The sequence below is a fragment of the Poecilia mexicana genome, unplaced genomic scaffold (genome assembly GCF_051168715.1).
Source record: "Poecilia mexicana isolate PSO_F unplaced genomic scaffold, ASM5116871v1 scaffold_2, whole genome shotgun sequence".
Taxonomy (NCBI): Eukaryota; Metazoa; Chordata; class Actinopteri; order Cyprinodontiformes; family Poeciliidae; genus Poecilia; species Poecilia mexicana.
Genome location: NW_028263371.1, coordinates 44,777,136 through 44,799,485, shown reverse-complemented (window position 1 = coordinate 44,799,485; position 22,350 = coordinate 44,777,136). Strand labels below are relative to the sequence as shown.

Sequence of the window (22,350 nt, the reverse complement as noted above, 5' to 3'; positions counted from 1 at the left end):
AACAAGGGATTTATGTGGCTGTGTGGGGAAGGAATTTCATAGCAGTTGCGCAATTGCCAGCACAATTGCCACAAAAAGTGTGGGATAGGTTTTGACCAGTTTATGCCTTTTGCATTTGTAGAGAACAGGAAAAGAAATGAGAAGCCAGACTTTCACTTATTCCTTATTATGTACAAACTAGCATTAGCACTGCAGCACACCTAACTGCTCTAAGAGGCTACAAAGAAAATTAAAAGCTGTGCAATACATATTAATTAGTTCATTTTTTCCACATACATAGAAAAGGAAAGTAATTGGTTTTCCTGTACAAGTTAGCATTAGCAAGCATGCTGCCACACCTAAAAAGAACATTTAAACACTACCAGCTAGAAGATCCAGTTTTCTGGTCAATTTTTATAAGTACATTTATATGAAACATGAAGTTAAAAAAAGAAGCAATTTAAAACTCCAGTGGGCTAGTCCTTCAGTGTATCTTGTTTTCAATATCATTTTTATTTGATCTTGTCTTTTGCTCAATCTAGTGTTAGTTCTGCGGCACAGATATCTGTTAGCTGAAGGAATACCTAGCTGCAAACGTATTTGCATGTTTACTTCAAAAGTTGTGTGATATATTTTGATCAGCTCGTGTGTGTGTGTGAAGGGAGGAAAGTGACAAAAAAAGAATTGGCAAAATATTTAACTTTTTCCTGTTTATGTATAAGTTGGTGTCAGCGCTGTAGCGCAGCTGGCTGTAGCAAAAAGATGGAAAAGTATCTTTTTAAAAGATTATTGCTTCAAAATACCTCACTTACTTTTGAATCCTGGTAGCTACCATGTGGTAGATCATTTTTAGAAGGAAAGTTTAGTACAACCGTACCAGTTTTCCCCACATCCATCTATAAAATTGTCTTCCTATACATTTACCATCTTTCATTTATAATTAATACGAAGAATAACAGAAAATGGATTGCAAAAGTGTTGCACCCAGATCAGAATCTGAACATTTATCTAGAATAAGGACATTGCAAGCATCTTTCTTGCAGTTTGTTGTGAGGCTTAATCTCAGTTTCTTCCCATCCCCATCAATGTATTCTGCTTTGGGGATGTTTTCAGCATCGTTTCTTCCCTCCCGCTACATGCTTCAGAGATCTGGTGCCCCCTGAGATAAAAACCGATCTCTGACATGAAACCAGAGCCGTGAGGAAATATCAAAGAGCATAACTGAATCTCAGAGCCAAGAGAAGGGGGTAAAAAAACACTGGCTTTGTGTGCCAAATGTGAGCCTGACTGTCAGTCTAATGGACTGTAAGTAACACCAGCAGAAATGAGAATCAGGAAACAGGCTGAAGTAATTAAACAAACCAGTTGATTACTTCCTTTACTAAGGTTTCACTTCATTGTCAGATGTTTTAGGATCACTACGAATGCGCTCTTGTTTTGTGCTTTTTTAGACTAGTTGGTACAAAAGGAGGCCTTTCTGCCTGCTTCGTTCATTTACAAAATAAAGAGTGAGCTCTTTAAAAAAAAAAAAAAAGGTCTTGGAAAAAACTCATCTGAAAATGTGGTTGCAAGCAGTTTAGCTCCCACCAGGTCTGCTGTGGTTGCCTCCGATAAGAGACTCTGGATAAAATATTTTTTCAATCTAATAAGATGACATTGTTAGATTCAATGTCATCTTATTATCAATGTCACCAAAAAGACATTTCTGAGTTAAGTTCAGTTATTTCAAAATGACTTGTTTTTTAAAAGTCTGAATTTCTCATTTTCAAAGACATTTATTTTCGAATGGCAAAGCATTTTGTGAAATATAAATAACTACTGCCTCACAATCCTCATCCTGTCTACTGCTACCTTTGCAGAGATCCAACACCATTCAAAGCCAAGGACATGTTTCATGAAAAAAAAAAATAATAACAGAACACCGTTCAGAGGATTGTGCTCCTTTGTCTTTCATATTTTGTTTTTGTTGCCTTACAGACCAGTCAAGGCTAAATGTTTGCTGTATCTGTTTTACATCATTCTGCACTTTGCTTGACATGATGTAATAACTTTAAATACTGAGTAAACTCCTTTTTTGTTCCATTTTATTTTTTGCATGGCCTTTACTTTTTGCCTAAGTGAAATATGTGTTGTTTCTGCTGCAGTCTTGATAAAACACACCGTTTTATCAAAAACGCGCTTCTTCGGGATGAAAATAACTATTCCCCCACCAGTTTGCAAATCAAACCACTTTGACTTTTATTCAATCAATGTCAGGACATTAAAGATGCATTTCAAAATAAACAAGAACATGATATCAATCCAGTGCGGTTAAGACAGCACTTGTTTTGTTTTTGTTGTTATTTTTTGTTTTATGTTTTTTTTTTTTTTTTTTTTTTTGACTGTCAGCTGGTTCAGAAATCTTTCAGCTCTGTGTGGAATTGTGTGGAATAAGGCCTCAACTGACTGCTCAGACTGTGGTGACTCTCATGACCAGCTCTCTTGTGCTATTGCTGGGTTGGCTGCGGGCCTCTGGCTGCCTCAGGTGGCTGAGTAGGTGGAGGATGTTGTAGGGACAGTGTTGGTCTGGCACCGTGGTGCCGCTTTCGGGGTCTACGTGCGCTCCCAGTTCCCCTGTGGCCGTCACCACGGCCGTGGAAGTGGAGCCGTTGGCTGTGGAGGCCACCACCATCAGGGAGGAGTTGGAGGCGGACACTCCTATCCCGTTCTGGTAGCCCTGACCGGGCTGAGACAGAGTCCTGTCCACCACGGCTTCCTTCAGGTCGTCGCTGTCCAGCGATTTGTCATAATTCAGAACCTTCCACTGCTGGTTGACGGCCTGCCAGCGGTGGAAGATGCGAAACACAGAGGGTCCCTCGTGGACAATTAACGCTGTGGAAAGGAGAGTGGCGGTGAGATAAAGTCAGTGTCTGGCTGCAGCCTTAATGACACCATAGAGTGATATCCATGCAGTGTTCTCACAGTGGTAAAGCCAGCAGAAAGTATAAACTGACACAGCTGCAGAACAAAACACACTCATTCTTCAAGCACCTCGCCGTAAAGTCGAGATAAAATCTTTATTTGTGCGATCAAGTAAAGCCACGGAGCAACTTATGACACCGCAACAATCACCGGTTTTGGATTTAGGTCGGTAAAAACGATGCATCTGCTCACTGCAGTTGTTCGATAACGTCTTATCTCGGCCCAAAATTGCTTATTGATTCATGTTCATTGAACTCAGTATCTGGAAAATTGGAGTCAGTCTTGCCCGCAGTTGCCTGGACCCCGAGGATGTGCTGGATCAAGTGGTGAAAAGGTAAACAGAACAAGAGCAGTTTCACTCCTTTAATGAGAGACAATTATTTGTATGCGCTCATCCTTTAGTAGGATGTTATTGAGTGTTTAAATGTTTTAACTACTTCAATCTATTTTTCATGACTTTTTGATGGTATTTTAATTTTTTATGTTGCTCGTTGAGGGCCTCATGCCCCATCCTGCATTTTGTCACATTACAACCACAAATTTAGCAGAATTTTATTGCAGTTTTATGCAACAAACCAACAGAAATTAAATTTTATTTTCACAAGTAAGTCTAAAAAGTGTAGAATGCATTTGTATTCAGGCCGCTTTCCTCTATTATCCCTCATTACAATGCAGTGCAACCGATGATCTTCAGAAGTGCCACAAGCTAATTAGTAAATAGAGTCCACCCATGTGTAATTTATCCTCAAATATCTGAGAAGAGTTGTGTGTCTTGTATTCAGCCTCTGAGTCAATACTTGGTAGGACCAAGTTTCACTGAAATTACAACTGAAAGTCTTTTGGGTTGGGTCCATGTTTGCAGCTCTAGAAATTAGCATCTCTGTCCACTGAGCTCATCTTGAGTCAGTGGACAGTGTTTTTAAGTGTGGTCACAGATTCCCAATTAGATTTGGGCTTAGTGTTTCTCTGGATCATTCATTGAATTAATGGCTGTATTGCGCCTCCCGATTTTATCAGCATTTCTGAGCTAAACCTTTTTAGCTCTGGCTAAATTTTCATTGTTTTTTGTCCTGCTGGAAGGTGAGCCTCTAACAAATCGCATTGCGGTATTTTCCTGTATTTAAAACCACCCGTCTTCCCATCAGCTCATCGCCTCAGCATGCTGTTGTTGCCACCACAAGGTTTTACTGAGGGGCTGGGGTGTTCGGGGTGTTACATTTCTGCCACAGTTAACGCTTCGTAGGCAGAACAAAAAGTTACATTCTGGTCTGATCTGACCAGAGCAACTTCTGCCCTGCCTGCTGTGCTGCTCTCCGTGGCTTGTGGAAAACTAGAGAGAGGACTTCTCGTTGCTCTTCCACAAAATCCAGATCTGTTGAGTAAGCAACTTGTCAACAGATTCACCTGAGCTGAGGACTTCTGACAAATACTCTCCTTGTCTAGTTTGGCAGCTTAGATGGGCGGGAATGATATGTTAGGTTTCCAGTGGCGCTATACTCAATTTCAAACGTTTTAAATTGAATGGTAACTTTGTGAAACATTAAGACTCTGGGATAAACTTCTCTGTGTTCCCATCTTTATATGATGCTGTTTGTTCACAGTGTTCTCTGAGGCCTTCACAAATCTTGACGATGAATTACACACAGATGGACTCTCTTAAGGTTAAGTGACTCCTAAAGGCATTTGATTGCTCTGGATTTTAGGAGTTAGGAGTACTGGGGACTGAAAACAAATGAGTGACACACCTTTCAGATATTTTTGTTTTAAAAAAATAAATAAATAAAACCATTTTCCTTTTCTTTCACAATTATGCATTACTTTGTGTTGGCCTATAAGATCCTAATAAATAATAATTATAAAACAGTCAGAGAACACCTTTGCGACGGACTATAAATGTGATTGATGAGTAATAAAGTGTTACTACTCTGCATAAAAAATAGAGCTTAGTTATGATGTATTATTACTACTTAGGTCCTTAGATCCGAGTAATTTCTTCTGTCCTGCTCTCTCTATGGAGGCTAATCAGGTCTCTCCTCTTTTACGTCTACCAGGTGACAAGTTAATCTCTGTAAAGTGCCACGTTAATGACTGCGCAGTCAATTCTCGCCACCAAACCGGAGACAATCAATCTCCTCCTTCCCCTCCTCCTCTCCCTGCTGTCTGTCTGCTGCAGCAGCACAAGTTGGAGTTTTCTTAAGGTGGAATTCATCCAAAGCACGCGGACCCTCAAGCAGCAAAAGACGGAGAGCCAGCTTACAGTACAGATGGGATATGTTTCATTTTGGACACCCACTCAAAATCTGAAAAAAAAAAGCGGCGAATAGACACCTCGGTGCGCCTTATTACCTCTGATGTTATGACAGTACACAGCAAGCTTCAAAAGTTTCCTGGAGTTTCAGGCTGTAGCTTTTTATTAGAGATTAAAATGGAGTTCAGTAGATTTTTCAATATCTAGTGTTGATGTTTAATTTATTATACAAAGTTTGTTGCAGCAGACTTTCATCTTTAATGTCGAGATTAAATATGTAACCGTGGCCATGCAATGCTTAACTAACCAATGCAAATGGATACGAAGCACCTGAGCGCGCTGTATAGATTAATGCCATCGATTGTCAATAGCTTAAATGGTTTGCCGCATTCACAAATACTGGCTACAGCCTGAACAAGCGTGGTATTTACTTCTGCCTCTTGAGCACACCTGGATTAATGCGAGCAGACTGGAAGCACTCAATATCACTCTAAATCACTGTCTCACACTTCTGCAAGAACAGTAAACATCAGGGCTTCCTGTGAGGCTCCTCACCGATGCAGACGACGTCCATGAAGCCGTACATGCCGTAGCATATCTGGAAAAGCAGGTCTTGGCGCTGCCAGCGAGCCGACGGGCTGAAAGAGGACCAGACCAGCCAGGAGATGCTCGCCATCAAGAATAAGGAACCCAGTATGGCTGCTGCTATCTGCACTTTCTCTATCACAGTCAGGGAGATGGCCTGCCACTGCAAGAGGACACACAGTACACCTCAGAGCTTTGGTTTTTATCTGATCCTCTTACTTCAGAGGAAAACGTTAAAACAGAGCTGAGCAAACCAACAATCACTTTTTAAATGATGACTCATTCAAAAGTGAAATGTCAGATTTATTTGTTACAGGTAAGGTCAGAAATTTACACACATTCATAATAGGAACATTTGTGTATTTTGTTTCATTTTTTTCACAGAAGAAGACAACATATCACCTTCCTAAAATAATGTCCTAAGTATTTTTTTTTTTTTTTTTGCCAAAAGTGGTTTTTTTCTGTCTAAAAAAATAATCACTTAACAAAAGGGGTGATTTTTATTTATTTATTTATTTATTTATTTATTTATTTATTTATTTATTTATTTATTTATTTCCAAAATCTCTTTTGGCTAAAAAAAATGACTTAAGGTGCTATTTCAGGAAGATACTTAATTAAATTCAACTCTGTTTTTTTTTTGTTTTTTTTTATCAAGCCAATTCTCAACAAATGTCCTCTGAAACAACCACGTCCTCTTTACATACAGAAATACATGATACATTCCTTCATAAAGAGAAACTTAGTCAATTAAATTTCAATATTTTCCAATTCAGTCCAAGTTATGAATGCAGTACAGTTCAGTTTATTATGCCAGCTGGTTAAAAAAAAGTCGACCACATCAAGCCACCGACTTAGCAAAAAGTCCGTCCTTCTAAAGGAGTGCAGGGTGGAAATTATGAATCTAGGCTTAAAGCTATAGATGCAACCACTCATGTGCGCCTGAATATTTAATAATATGGGATATCTAAGTTACTTTTTTGCCTCACTTGCTCATTCAACCCAACATTTTTCTAGCCGTCAATAAGCCTCTGGCACAATTCTGCCTGGATATTTGACAACTTTCCTTGCTATAAATGATAGCTCTTATTTGAGCCTGTTTGTTTCTTGGAGCTTCAACAGTGCAAAGGTCAGAGTAATTTCAGAAACCTTGTGTTATGTATTTGAGGTTATTGCTTGAGGTTTGGCAGTTTCTGGATTGTTCCTAAATTTGCTAACCAGTTTGGGTCAGATTGTTGGAACTGGGATCTAATTGGATGCTCTAACAGAACAATGATGCCAAACTACAATCCAAACTGGTTTTTAGGTTGATAAATGATGTTAACATTAAGCTTAAAAATTAGCTTGACATTACAATTTATTTAAAATGTGTGCACTATGGTTAAAAGCCAGAAAACCAATCAGTTTAATTAACCTCAAACAGTTCTGCCAAGAAGAGCGATCAAAAGTCCAATCAGAACAATGCCAGAAGCTTGTTGGTGGGAATAAAAATGATGTAGTTTCTCTGCAGTTTGCAAGGGAGCATTTATCTAAGAATTATTACAAAATTAATATAATGTTTATGCACATAACGAGTGCGTCTAAACTTTCCACCAGAACTGTGTTTCCCCAGTCGAATACTTTCTTTCTGATATCAGTCTTACCACAAACTCCCTCAATAACGTTCTTGTCACACCACTAGAAGCTAAATCCGAGAGGAAAGTGTGTTCTCTCTGTTTTAAGGATCAAAGAGAGAAAGACTTGTTTAATTCAAAAAGCCCATTTTTTTCCCTCCTTGGTTTATGATCAAAGCAAAACTAGAACTGAACCTCTTTCTTTTTTCTTTCTTTTTTTTTTTTTTTTACAATGCAAGCTCTCAAAACGGAGTTTCGAGCTTGACATCCAACAAACAATTTGATATGAAGACAAATATGATGAGACGAGGGGAAACAAATATTTTAATACTTAGTATTTATTATATTTGTCAGGGCGCTGTTTGTAGTTATTCCCAGTAATCCCTGACTGGTAGGCATTTAAGGAGAATGTGATCAAATCTGAAAAGCACTTTCGCAGTAGCACTTTTTGCTTCCAAGCCTTACCTGTAATGGGTTCTTGGTGCTGATGGCAATGACCTGATATTTGTAGTAACAGAGCTCGCAGGCCCAGGAGCCTCTCTCGCTGATCCATTTGATGAGGCATGGCTGGTGGGTGCAGCGTACCGACCCACTGCAGCGACACGGGCTCAGGAGCTCTCCCTGCAGGGACAAACACTCAGTCAAGAAGGGATCCTGTGGATTTTCCTTTTCCAAAGAACCACATTTTTCTGGTTATTTTCTTGCTGTTCCTTCTACATTTTGGACATTAAGGTAAAAAAAAAAAAAACAATACTTGGTTGGGTTTAATTCAATGTAAGTTCCAGAAAAATCTAAACTCTCAATTAAATTATTATTTAATTTAATTTAATAATTTAATTATTTATTATTATTAAATAATGGAAAACAAGTTAAAAATGTACTCCTTTGTCTTTCTTTCTTTTTTTTTTTTTGTATGCATATTTTTCCAGACTTAAAGTCAAATTCCAGACATTTATGAGATCCCAGAATAACCTGGGGGAAAAAAAATCAGCTGTAGATAAATTTAAAACATGATATATTTACTTGTTATGTAAAGCTTGATTGATGCCTGTGATTCAGAGGAAAACACTGCCTACAGTAATCACTGACAGCCAGACAACAACTAGTTCTCTCATCTTATTTACTCCGCCATTGTTACCCGCCTACACACGATATTCTGAATTACACTACATACACAGATATATATCTTTACTCTGGCTTATTGATTTTGCAAGGAGTCTCAATGTGCATTAGATACAGGAACACACACTCCCATACACAAAGCAGGCCGCAGCCCGCAGCACCATTCAGGTGTGAAATGAAAGCTTTGCCTTACACCTACTTGACAGGCAAATACTTGATTACTGCTACTGTTGAAGATGGAGGATTAACCACCGAAGGCTAAATGGAAACTCAAAGCGCAACTAAGCTGCAAAACACTGTGCTAAACGTACATTGATGCAGCAGCTCGTTAAATGATCGAAGTGTTGGACAAAGCATTAGAACTAGTGAAAGAGATTTAGGGATTGTCTCCATAAAGACATTGTACCTCATGATTTCAAATACAACTTGACAGAAACCAGTTTGATCAAGCATCAGCAGGGGGAAATGACATTTGATAGGTCCAAAGAGGCTATTGTAAAGAATGAGACCATGATAAATCATTTTCTAAGTATTTCCCACTATAAATCCTCTACAATTTAACTGAAAAACTAATAAAACTATTAGAATAAAGCTACAGTAACCTGGTTTCATCCATTCGCTTGATTGAAGGCTGGATCACACATCTTGACTTGACAATGTTTTCCAAAAGTAAAAGTTCTCTAAGTGTTTAAGATTATGGAGATCTTTTTGACTATAGATCCCTTTAGGGGGAAACCACTGATCTGTCTCATATTTAATTCTCCTGTCCGACATAAATATAAATTTTTCTCTCATGACCTTTTCTCTCGTGAGAAAAGGTCATGAGACCTTTTCTCATGAGAAAACCTGATATTTGTATCGGATATATGTTCTGATACAAATATCAGGACATATATCCAGAACATATTTCTGGATGTTGAAATATGTTTGGACTCACTCTGATGCTGAAAAACCAAAATCTTCATCCATTTGAACAAAAAAATCTAATAAAAAAACAGTTCCTTCTGAAAAAAAAGCCCCAGATATGATGCAGCCACTACCATGTTTTACCATAGCTATAGGGAGTGTTTTGTTCCTTTGTAGCCCATCTGCACTCTGTGGTTTTGTCAAATAATGGATATGGAAAAGAGTAATGGGAATCCCAGTATGAAAACTGAGCCAAATTTCAAATTATTCACTATAATGGTAATTGATGGTAAGTTTGAATTTAAAAAGACAAAATCCTGAAGTTGAAGTAAAAGGAGTCTTAGTTTAAGGGTTGGCACATATTTAACCAGGTTACTGCATCCTTTTTATATTTCTTTTACATTGCTTAGGACATGTGGACATCTTTTGAAAAATTATTTATGGTGGTCAGGTATTTATTTTTGTTTCTGACTAAAGCAATGGAACGTGTTAAGCACAAAACAATACTGGTAAAAAAAAAAGTTATTACTGGCTGAAGACTGAAAACAATAATATCTATTCTAGAAATTGCTGTTCCACTTTCAGTTTAAGTTTAACCTACTTTGCAAAGAAGAATGGACAAAAATGACAAATTGTACACTGAAAAAAAAGAAAATATTTCTTATTTATGGTTAAATACTGGAATTTTATCATGTAAATACAGCATAATTCTGGCAACCATAGCTGCCAGTGTTTCATCATAAATTAGAGATGTTTTTTACATAGATGTTCAGTGCTAATGGAGGCAAACCAGAGACTTTGTTTGCAGAAAAACCTGCACAGAAAACTAGATTTTCTTTAGAGATCACAGAGTGAAAGGGGCTGGATGCAAGTGCATTATTATACTTTTGAATTTTTTTTTTTTTTTTTTACTTTAAAATTATACACTGCTTTTTGTCGTTTCACTGGCTAAAATCCCAATGAAAGACATTGAGATTTGTAGTTGTAACATTAAAATAATGTAAACTGTTCAAGAGGTATGACTACATTTGCAAGGCACTATGCCAATCTTGACATTCATTATGATCTAAAAAAATTAAATGTACCCATTAAAGTCATACCATACCCTGAGAATACTTTTAAAAAAAGCTAAAAGCTTATACATTAATGCTTCTTTCTGGGGTTTTCATCTTAACAAGGCAAAGAAGGGACATGTAGTGAATAAACATATAAATTAGCCCACCCTGTCTGATGTAACAAATCCCCCTTCCTCTCTCTTCTTTCAGCTGAGGTATTAAATTCTGAGGTTAACGCCGCATTTCCTCTTCCTGTCTATAACGAGCAGAAAGATTGAAACAGAAACACCCACAAAAAAAATAGAAAAAAAATAAATCTGCAAGTTTCCAAAATATTTCCCCATTATTGTGCTGACATCTCCGACAGATGGAGCAGCACCCCGGTTTGAAGGGAAGAGAGGAAAATCGAGTGAGTTGCAGGAGAAAAGGCTCATCCACAGATGGCCAGGGTGGGAGTGTATTGGCAGGAGCACCAGAACACTTCTGTCGAGTCCAGTGGGACTCGGGCCGCTCGCTGCGACTGGCCCGATTGCAGCCAAGAGCTGAAACCCGGATCACTCCTATACAACAGTGGCTGGAGAAGGCAGGGGAGTCCGATAACAAACATGGCATCATAGCCGACACATGCAGAAAGTGGTAACTTACTGTCCTTTTGCTGATCAAATGGAAATGCATCCAGGAAATGCACTTCTTTGGCTGCATTATTCCACCTCCCTGTGCTGCATTATCCCAAAACAACCCAGAACATCTAATTTTCTCCGTATAAAATTAGCTCGTATTGCTATGGATATATAATGGGATGAAAATAAATTAGGTTGGGCTATTCACATAAGAGCCTGGAATCAATACGAGTGAACTCTATTAACTCCAGCTGAGGAAAACTGTAGTATAATATACTAGCTCACACAGAAACTGACCTAAAGTGATTTTTATAATGGCCAATAATATCCAGGCTGCAGGCATTTATTCTATAAAACATTAAAAAAGCGATTCTTCTGTGGATTTTAATAGTCTACAAAACAAAAGAAAAAGTGAGCCCAGAAAAGTATAAATTAAAATGTAGATCATAAAATTTCACCTTTGCTCACACTGACATTTTTATGAGAACGGTGACATTTATAGAAATAAAATAAAGGCCTCTCATCCAGCTCTATACATTAACATCTTCAGTCTGTTTACCTCCCCAAACACAAATAATAAAAAAAAAGAAGTGAAGTGTTTATGTAACTTGTTTATCTCCCATTCCCAACAAATGGCTGAGCATCCTATCCTGCGTACAGCTAGCATACAAAGTGCCTCTATGCTGGAAGGCCATATAAAAATAATGATGCCAACTTGACCCTTAAGGCCTCTCTTTGCGCTCTGGAAAACATGTTTTCCAAGTGCATTATTCCTGATAAGATTTAGGAATGAAAGCCTATTCTTCTTTTCTAGACAAGCAAGAAATCCTATAGTTTCAACATACGCTAGAAATAATAGAAGGACAACATAAGGACCTGTCACACATGTACATATTCCTCAGTGTTTAAATATGCGTGATTCAGTCAAAGATTTTCCAGAACAATTGCTCTGTTTCTGGTTAAAAGCAATAAAAATGATAGTTCTTTCTGTACATGATCCAGGTTAAGGTCAGGTCTGAAAGCGTAGGCTGGGATGAAGCAAATGCTGCAAGAAAGCAACAAAGAACCCCCTGTTAGGCCTCTCACTGACCTTTCCCTAAATAGAACAAATAACAGGTTGAAATGCGCTTCATGTTTTTTAAGGAACACAACCATCCGCTCATATGGAAAGAAGAATGCTACGCCTTTGAATTTTCAATGCATCCAACTGTATGGCTAACAGAGCGATTCCCTTATAAGTATTCCACATTATGTCACATTACAACAAGCTTTGACTGATTTTACTGGAGTTTTATGAAGAAAATACTAAGTCTGGCATGCATTTGTATCTTTCTCTTCAATCCCCTTTACTCTGATGGCCCTAATCAAAACCCAGTGCATCTAAATGTGATGTCTGTTTGTAATTTAATTTTGGGCCTTTGAGGCTTGCTAGAGAACATTAGAGAACAAAGAGCAACAACATGAGCAAAGAATACAGCTGAAGGTGAGAGATGAAGATGTGGAGAACTTTAAAGCAGAGATAGATTAGAAAACAATATCACAATCATTCTGAGCCTTATTCAATCCATCGACTGAAGATGGTACAAGAATAAAACAACTGGAAACATATGCATCATTTAGCAAAGCAGCCAAGAGGCCTAGGCTCACTCTGGAGGAGCTGCAGAGATTCACAGCTCTGTTGGGAAAAATCTACAGATAGCACAACTATTAATCCCAAACACAGGTTGACATGAGTCATGTATGGGACCAAAAATGTTTAGTCTATATGTGTGCAAAGCAGGAGGAGATGTATTTTTAAAAAGATAAAATTTCAACAAAAGTAGTTCTGCAAATAGTATATAGGTTTGATGCAATTTGTAAAATACATAACAAAAAAAAAACCCGGTTAAACCTTGTATCGTTTTCCTTTAATGCACTCATTTGTGTTTGTCTATCACTTAAAACCCTTTTACAGTTTGTGGTTATATGTGAGTTTAAACACTTCTGCAATGCATAGTATTTTTTTTTTTCAGATTAAATCGAATAACTTATATACTACAGCTATATTTGCGTGAAAAATGTTACTACTCAAATTTTCTGCAGAATTGGATCACAGAAGGACATGTCAAATGCCCAGTTATTGAATTGGGTAATTTCCTTTAAACTTGTACATTACTGATCTTAAACCAGGCATTTATTTCAGGTTTGCCTGCCTTTAGAAAGAAAACCATTTGAAACGTACCTGTTCCTCTGTCACCTTGACAGGAAAACTCTTAAAGTCTGCATTTTACAACTTTAATATTCTGACAGATAGAAAATGAAAGTCGAAACTACCCATTATCACAGCAGAATTCAAACTGTAAGGCTTACCTCATGGAAAATAGAGGGGAGCTATTACACAAGCTTATTTCATTCAGTGGTGTCATATTAAATCAGAATGCAATCATCTTTCAGTGGCTTCCTCTGTCAGACATTCAAGGCCCTTTCTTAGTGGGATGTTGGAGGAAAAAACCTGCGTCTTCTCTACTCTGTGTCGACTGTCTCAGCCGTGAAGATGGAAGTGTTTTGGAGGTGGACTGTCAGATCAGATACCACCTGACGTAGTTTGGGTGACATCCTAGAGGCTTAAAAAAAAAGCAGATAAATATTGCCAGTACTGCTTGCAACATACAGGGATACACAGAGAGCGCACTCATCTCTCTTTCCGAGCGGAGTCTCATTCTCCTTTACACCTCAGCAGATCCATATCTGGACTCCACCCAAAGCAACAACTCACGGACGGCAGGAAAAAGGAAGATAAAAACATGCATATTGATGGGATGCAATGAAATCAAGTGCTATCGACTCGCTGCGATGTTTCTGGGAAGCCTTAATGAGACATGTTGGAGGAGGCCATGGGAAATACTGCGATTTTTCGCAAGACGGTACTTTGCATGCAGTGCAGAGTCTTGCCGACTATCTGTGGAGTTTCTAAGAAAACAATGACGACGCCTTGTCTCTAAGTCTCATAATGGACCTCATGCCAGTAATAATTACAAAGGCTGAGCCCAGAGGTGGACTGATATGCAAAATTGGTGTTGTAGTAATTAGGAGATGACACATCAAGAGATTATACACAGTGGAAAGAACATGAAGTGATACAGTGAATCTGTTGCTGAGTCAAAGGAGAAATAACAATGAGGCTCATTCAGATCAGAAGTTCTGCTCTTCACCTCGGTTGTCTTGCTTCTTGATATTTTCTTTGAACAGATGAGGTGGGACATTTTCTTCGGGGTGGTCTCAAAAGCGCTGCCAAAAAGCGTAACCAATTTATCGGAGACTCTTTCTTATTTTACTGTGAGAATGCTGTAAAAGTCCCACACGGTAGAGATCCTTCAGCAGCTGAGACTTTCCCCTGTTCTCAACTACAGTGCTGTGAAAAAGTATTTGCCCCCTTAAAGATTTCTTTTCTTGACAAAGTTAATTGCTTTAGATACTAAGCCAAATGGTGTGATTAGATAAAGGCACATATAAGACATATTTTTTAAATTATGATTTCATTTACTAAGCGAGAAAGCTCTCCAAAGGAACCCAGCCCATTTTGAAAAAGTAATTTACAACTAACCCTGACAAACGGTTTTGCCAACCTTGGTGGCAACAGCTGCAGTCAAGCATCTGTTTGGCCCACTCTTCTTTGTAGAACTGTTTTAATTCCCTCACAGAATAAATTATCGGTGTAAAGTCATGCCACAACATCGCAATTAAATTTAATGGCGGGGGTATTATGTAAAATTGACTTTTTACAGCTGTGTGTCACAATATGTCATTATTCCCTCACCAAAAACATACCTGGAGTATTACTTTGTTTCTTTTATGAGTGCTTGAGGAATTGTTTAATTTCCCATGGCAGCGATTCGAGGGTGCCTGAATGTTTGCTTCTATAAGGAGCTGCAGTCTGAAGTCGAGCTTCCACCTCACAGAGCACCCCTCGCCCGTGCCTTCAGGTTCCTCCAGACTAGCGGCTGCAACAATTAGCAAACACCCAGTGGAGCTGCAAGTCTGCTTAGCTCATCACTCCTGAAACGGCTGTAAACAGCATAATGTAGGAGCATTGTTGTAGGAGCTTCTAAAAGAGGAAGAAGCTCAATTAAATTGAAATTTATTTTAAATCATGTCTGATATTTATCTTTTTTTATATAACAACTGGTAATATAGTTGCTTGATTGTGCTTTAAAATTGCACTATGTGCCTGGAAGACGCATAAAAGGCCATTTTTCATAAATACTGGCCTTAACTCAGGCAAGTTTTCTAAGAGCAATTTAAATGGTCTGCCACTCTTCCATGCTTTCTCTATTTGTGGATATTGGATCTCACTGAGCTTCACCGAATTTCAAAAGCCTTCAAAGAGGCTTTGTAACAGTTTCCAGGCCAAAAGATGTCAATGAATTTGTCATCTGTTCTTGAAATTTGTTAGAAGACATGCTATTTTTTGAGACATTTGTGCTTATTTCATGCTGATTTCTTGATTCTGCAGCTCTTCAGGTTTCCCATAAAAGAAGAAGAAAAAAAAAAGAATTAACTCTGCTGTTTTATGATTTGCTTATTCAGATATGCCGGGTTGGTTTTAACAGTTTGTTTTTCTATCAATAAATAAAATTGTGATTTGAAAACTACATTTTTTATTCACTCTATGTCTGATATTGAAATGATTGTTGATTTAAAATATTTCAGTATAGAGAAAAAGCAAACATGTTTTTCTCATGGCTTTACTTTGACAATCTTTGGGTAATTTCAACTATTCAAATATCAAAACATTCAACTATGTTGAGAATATAATAGCTGTAGTCTACTTTATATCACTTTAATAGGTATTTAAAATATTCCACTTTTTTTAAACAAAGTCTCCATATAAATAACTCATGTAAACCTTTAAATCACTGTAAGATTTTGCTCTTTGAAATGTATTTTTACTCCTCTTACGTTCAGCTATATGCACTAATCAAGCTTTAAACGGATGAAAGCAGTTATTACCACATATTTCAGTTTTTATTGTGTTTTACTGATTTTAGAAAATTGCAGCAACACATATTTCATCACAGGTTTCATGACATTTTGATCAGATGCTGCTTTGCTTCAAACTGAAGGACATTGTCCGCTCTGCTCAAAAGCAAGGCTATGTTTTTTTTACATACATGTTCTTCCCACTGGTATTTCTCTAATAAAGCTATAATAATTTATACACATGTAAATTCATCCTCTTTCACATAGTGTGACTTTCAAATGGGAATGGCAATAGCCTGTCCTTCAAACAGGAAAATCACATAAATTTTTCCATACTGTACATGTGAAAAGCTATGGTTTTCTGAGACGTAAATTATGCATCCTTACTTTTAACCCACTGCTGACACAGTTTTTGACGGGATTTCTTCTGCGTATTCCTTTTACACCATTTGCTATTCTAATATTCCTAATGCTCAGCTCAGCCTCTTAAACAGATCAGCTAACCCATTTCTGCAGGAATTATAATTTCTACTTTTATGTTTTATTTCAGGCACCTACTCTCACTTTTTTTTTCCTGCTCTGTTTGATGATGTGTGACATTATCACCAATACGGCTCCAAATGTGTAGAACTGCAACATGATTAACCCGAATGCTCTTTCCTTCTGCTGTCAAGCATCATGTTATATTTATTATTATTATTAATATTTGTCTGTTGCGGGTGGCGGACATGAGGAGCCGAGGCGGAGGTATTATTTGATTTTGTCATGCAGGTAACGCTTTGATGTGTCTGACTGTAATGAGTTGTTTCTGCATCTCTGCGTATCCTCCACACTTGTCAGCCAGCAGGACAAGGTCTTTCATTATCCCTCCGGCACCAGCAGCAGCAGCACCAGCAGCAGCAGCAGCTATCTTTACAAGCCATGCAGTGGGATAAGAAGAGGCAGAAGTGCAAACCGTGAGCTGTGTGGCTGCTTTAATAAGATATTAAAAGTAAATTTTATTCTTTTTATTTTGGAAACGAAGTTGCAGCTGTAAACCCGAAACCTCGAGAGAGAGAGAGAAAAAAAAAAAAAAAAACCTGAATCCTCTGAACATTCTAACCCGTGTGAAGTTAAAACGATGCGGGGAGGTTTCTAGCCACTGAATATATTTTATTCATTTGATGAACAGCTTCTGTAAAACAAGTTAGTGACAAATCTGAGAACACTGAGTAGCATTGCAATCTTGGAAGTGTGTGCTACTGTTTCTCAGCCAGTGGAGCCAAATGAGGAGACTTCAGTGTCAGACCCATGGCTAGAAAACAAGGCTAGTAAACTCCAGAAGTGAAAAAAAAGACAAGCATTAAGCTGCTTCTGCACAGACCTGTATTTATTGCAACAGCTGTGCTTTGTTGTGCTCTTAATTGAGTCTCTGCAATGTGATTCAGTGATGCAGCTTAATTAGATATGTGGTTTATTCTACAAAAGGTGTCAATGTTGCAAACATTTTCACCCTTCTTTGAACTCTGCTCAACTTGAGATGATAATGTGGATTTTCTGGTCTGCTACAGCAGTGATCTTCACATCGTTTGGCTCCTAACTCCCAAAATAGCAAAGCAAAATGCTTGAAACACAAACTATCAGTGCAAGATGTAAAGAAACATTCATAACCCAGTCAAACTAGAGAACAATGACATTGTTCCATGAAATAATCTGAATTTCAAATAAATCTTGGCTGAATTGGACTGTATAGACATTTGTTGTGAATTGGCACTAAAGTCCTACAATCTACTTTATTATGAACAATTTTCCAACTGCTTGCTCCATAAAAATATGAAAAACCCCAATAATTTTACAGCAGCTCAACATTTAGGGATATGCAAAACTATGAGTTGTTGTTCAAACCAAGAATCAGAATAGGGGAAAAAATGCATCGAAGTCTCCTTGGATATTGGATGGTTGTTGATGTCAGGCGAGTTGATCTGACTGATTCTGAAACTGATCCTGAGGTTTTCGCACACAACTGTCACTCCGGTGTATGGAGAACAGCCTGGAACATGATTAAGTATACAGTGAGCTTCAGTTTTGAGGATTAAAATGTCTTGAAACTGGGCAAGCTAATTCTAGTTGACAGGCAGGTAACATTTGTTCAGATAACCACTCATTACAACCAACGTATGCAGAATACCATCTCTGAAAGAACAATACATCAAATCTTGGACCAGATGGGCTACAGGAGAAAACCGCAAAGGCTCCCCCATCTGTCAAGATCAGGAAGCTGAGGCTAATTCCCACAGGCTCAACAAAATTGGACAGTAACAGATTGGAAAACTATTTACTGGTTCAATGAGTTTTGATTTCACCTGCGCCATGAACAATCTGGAAGCCTGGATACACCCTGCCTCACACTGGTAGAGGAGGTGTGATGATGTGGGAGATATGTTCTTGGCACTTTTAAACACCACAGCCTATTTCTAATTGTTTATATGGGGAGACATTTTATTTTTGCATGTTTTTTTTTTTTTTTTTGCAAAGATTTAGGGCTAGGCATGTCTGTTTGCTTTCCCCAAACACAAAACAAACAACTTGGACATACTGCTCTTTAAAACTGTAGAATTAATGAAGGTTAAAGGTCAAAGTGGTATCTAGACTTTCCGCTCTACTAAACCCTTCCCCTCCTCTCTATCTCCCAGCACTTAATTCAGGTGACAATATTCCACTGAGAAATGGGACACTTCTTCATGAAGCTGAACAGCATCGGTTCTGGCTTCTAATACAAGTGTGACTTAATATTCACATAAATGTTATGCAATCGTTATCAAACCAGGAAGTATGTATTTTTATGCTTTTATGCGGCAGAAATAATTGTGACACTAACTGCTGAGAAACACAGGGCAGAGGGATAACAATTAGTTCTTAGAAAGTATTTATCCCCCTTAAAGATTTATTCTGTTTTAGATCATCAAAGTTAATCTGAGAAAATACAAAAATAACCTTTTGGTGATTTTATTTCATCAATGGGGAAAAAAAGGTAAATGGGAACCAATTGAGTTTAATCACAATGTTTTAGAAAGCTGAGTTCAGTTTCACTATCACACCCAGGATTACTGCCTAGAGCGCTAAGGCAGTGACTTGATCTGCAAAAACGAGAATTCATCAAATTCTCATTTTTGCAAGAATTCATTGCAAAAACAAGAATGTAGTTATTCTATCCACTCAGCAAATGAATAGAATTGGTCTGACAACATGAATAGGACTAAAATTCTCAAAAAATAACAACCTAAACCAATTAACTAATTATGCCTTCAAGCATTTGCAATAGCAAGGAGTCCTTTAATTGTGACCGATTGGTTTTGCAGGTTCTTTAGACACATGGTGTGGTGCCTGCTTCATGTTGTCAGACAGGTCCAAGTTGGAAACTGATTGATTCAAGTCTGACAGTAATCAGAGCTAGGTGGGGCGAGTGAAATCTAATGAACTCACCTTTACAAAAAAGGGAATTTAAAGACAAATCTATATTGTGATTATTTGAAACAAGTGCAAGTAAAGGGGAGAAGTAGGAGAAATCTGCAAGGTGGTAAATATATTTGCTACAGGACCCTATGGAAGACTTCAGATGTATTCATGTAATTAAGCCGGATCCCCGAGTATTATCGCCTGCAGGCGCCCAAAGAGGGTGTTAATCCTGCTTTGATCAAGAGGAGCATATTTCCCAGGACTTACATGCTCTGGTCCCTGGAAGCAGATCCTGCAGACAGGCGTCCTGAAGCCACTCTCCGTGTAGCTGGTAAGAGAGAACCTCTCCTCCAGCTTCCCCTTTGAGCAGTCATCAGAAGAGCTGCTACAGCCGCGAAGAGCCGCGGACAGCTCGGCGGCGTCCACCCAGCCCCCAACCGGCCGCTCTCCGCCCGGGGCCCCGGCGGCTCCGGCCGCAGACGGCACAGTTCGGTCGCCTCCGTTCTGCTGCTGCTGCTGGTGGCTCCGCGTTAGGGTGTTGTTGTTGTCGGGGACGGTGACGGTGACGCTCGCCTCATGGCTTTCCGAAGCTTGGCCGCTCATGGGGGTCAGCGGAGGCAGCGGTGTCGGCGGTGCCCGTGGCCCGAGAAGGAGCACCCTCAGGTCACCAAGCAGGACGCAGCAGCGGCTCTTCAGCATGCCCCGGCTGCGCTGCATCGGGCTGTGTCCGGCCAGAAGATCACAGCACCGAGCCGAGGTGCTGGAAGACGAGTGCTGTTTGTGTCCCCGGCATAAGCAAACACCTTTGCATGCGTGGTTGGATGAAACGCGGGTTGTCGGGGTTTAAATGAGCTCTTTTAGTTTATGTTATTCTGAATCGGATCACTATTCCAAAGGTTGGACTTTTATTGTCTTCCCGCGAAGATGTAAACAGAAAATGGAAATAAATCCCATCGATGCAAACAAGTGTCTGAAGCCATTAGGTCCATGAGAATGAAACATCTAAAAGAGAAAATTTAAATATTAGACATATGGAAACATGAATTTATTTCATAAAGCTACATTTTCACCTCCTTTCATGGCCTCGTAATTAAAACTGTCTGCTACAACATGAACTGTATGGACAGGCTTATCCCTCCTGATTCACAATCTGCCTTTGAAACAGAATCGGAAACAAAACACTAAGCACTTGATCTTTGAATTAAAACATTTCTCACAGAGAAAGCCCCTGCGATTTAATCCAGCAGAGTGATGTCGATGTCTTGCAAGGCTTTCTGACCAAATTAAGTCAACCGATGGTTTGCCATATTTGGGAAGCAGATTCGGTCTTACCTGAGGAAATATACACCGATTTCAAGCAACACGATCCGCAATTTCTCTGTTTCCCTCACAGATTTTCATCCAGACTGCAGGTCTCAGCTGCACGTCTCACCGGGAAGCATTTACATTCCCAAATCATCAAATCTCGCCGCATCCGAGGACTGAACCAGAGGGGGGTTTAAATCCATCCGGTATAAAGGGGTGAAAAAATCCACCCGGGCTGTCGGACCGTCCTGCTCCGGGTGAAAAGCGTCCGCACAGAGCCCCCGGATCCTCCTGTGATCATTGGCTGCTGGATGGGTGCTGCAGCTTCAGCACCATTATTCCTGGGACAGCTCCCAGACGCCGCACGTCACCGCCGCACAGTGATGCAAGCGGCCAACTCATTACTACAACTGTGCAAAAAAATAAAAAAAAACAGGAATATGCATAATTAGCCTGGACTTGTTTTCTGTATGTTGTAGCTTTTTTAAACAAAGGGACTTCTTTACATCCAAGGGCTGGATTACAGACATGGGTGTATGTTTATTGGTGGCTTTTGATCTTTCTTTAAATGTAATATATATGCAATTCCTTGATTGTAGGCAATCTGATTACACTAAAAGGATTAGATGTAATCCATCTACAACCTCTAATATCAAAACAAAATCGACAATTAGCTGGATTAATTACGAAATACAACTGTTTTACTTAGCAATCTCACCAATCTAAAATAATTACATCTCTAGATCTCATTGCCTTCATGGTCTATGTGCCATTAAAAATGGATGTGTAGCCGGTTTCCTCTACTTTGTACATTTGGGATGTTTACAGACACCTGATGGGAGCTGACACCTGAGCTCCAGTCTGATGGGCTCTGGGATGACAGATGAAGAGTGTAACCAGCGGGTGGCAACCAGGCAGGAGAAGAAGAAACAAACAGGGAGATTTCGGCAATAACAGAAAAACACTGCAACACTGCAACAGCCTGACTGACAGAAAGATGCTGGAATTCATTTCTGGCTTTAAGGCCTGGATATATCATGATATGTATTTGGCTTTCCAGTCAGTCTCCGTCCTCAACATGCTCTTTTTGATTTTTGGTGTCTTGCAAAAACATATTCATTCCTCCCGCTTGTCACATTACATCCACAAAATTTCATGAACTTTTTGTTGCAGTTTTGTCTGACAGACAGACCTGAATGGTCAACTTTTGCCCCAGTCTCAACTCTTTTGCAGCTTTTAACAGATTGTCTTCCAGGATTGACCTGTATTTTATGTGTCTTCAACAAAAGATTCCTCAACTGCTGATGAAATGAAATGCAAGGCCATGTCTTGGTAGGTATGTAGTTGTGGTACTATTTCTGCTCTTAGGTGATGAGCATGACAGTGCTCAGTTAAACATCCAAGTGGAGAATTCAAAAGGAGGCAGGAAGCAGGCCAAACCAGGCAGGCAGGCCATGGTAAAGAGTGTTTAATTAAACTTGCAAAATGAATTGGAGGAGTAGGAATAAAACAAAGAACAACCTGCAAGATGAAGGGAAGACAACAAGCATGACAACAGAAAG

At 39.0% G+C, this 22,350-nt stretch overlaps 1 protein-coding gene across 1 annotated transcript; it reads right to left on the bottom strand.

Annotated features, from left to right (window-relative positions):
• Positions 1–1,028: 1,028 nt before the first annotated feature.
• On the bottom strand, positions 1,029–20,454 carry marchf4bl (membrane associated ring-CH-type finger 4b, like). The gene is made up of 4 exons (XM_088001543.1): positions 19,751–20,454; positions 7,852–8,007; positions 5,744–5,936; positions 1,029–2,850 (listed from the first exon to the last, which is right to left on the bottom strand). Exons 1-4 carry the CDS (start codon positions 20,198–20,200, stop codon positions 2,429–2,431), a joined length of 1,221 nt encoding a protein of 406 aa, XP_087857669.1. The 5' UTR covers positions 20,201–20,454; the 3' UTR covers positions 1,029–2,428.
• Positions 20,455–22,350: the final 1,896 nt, after the last annotated feature.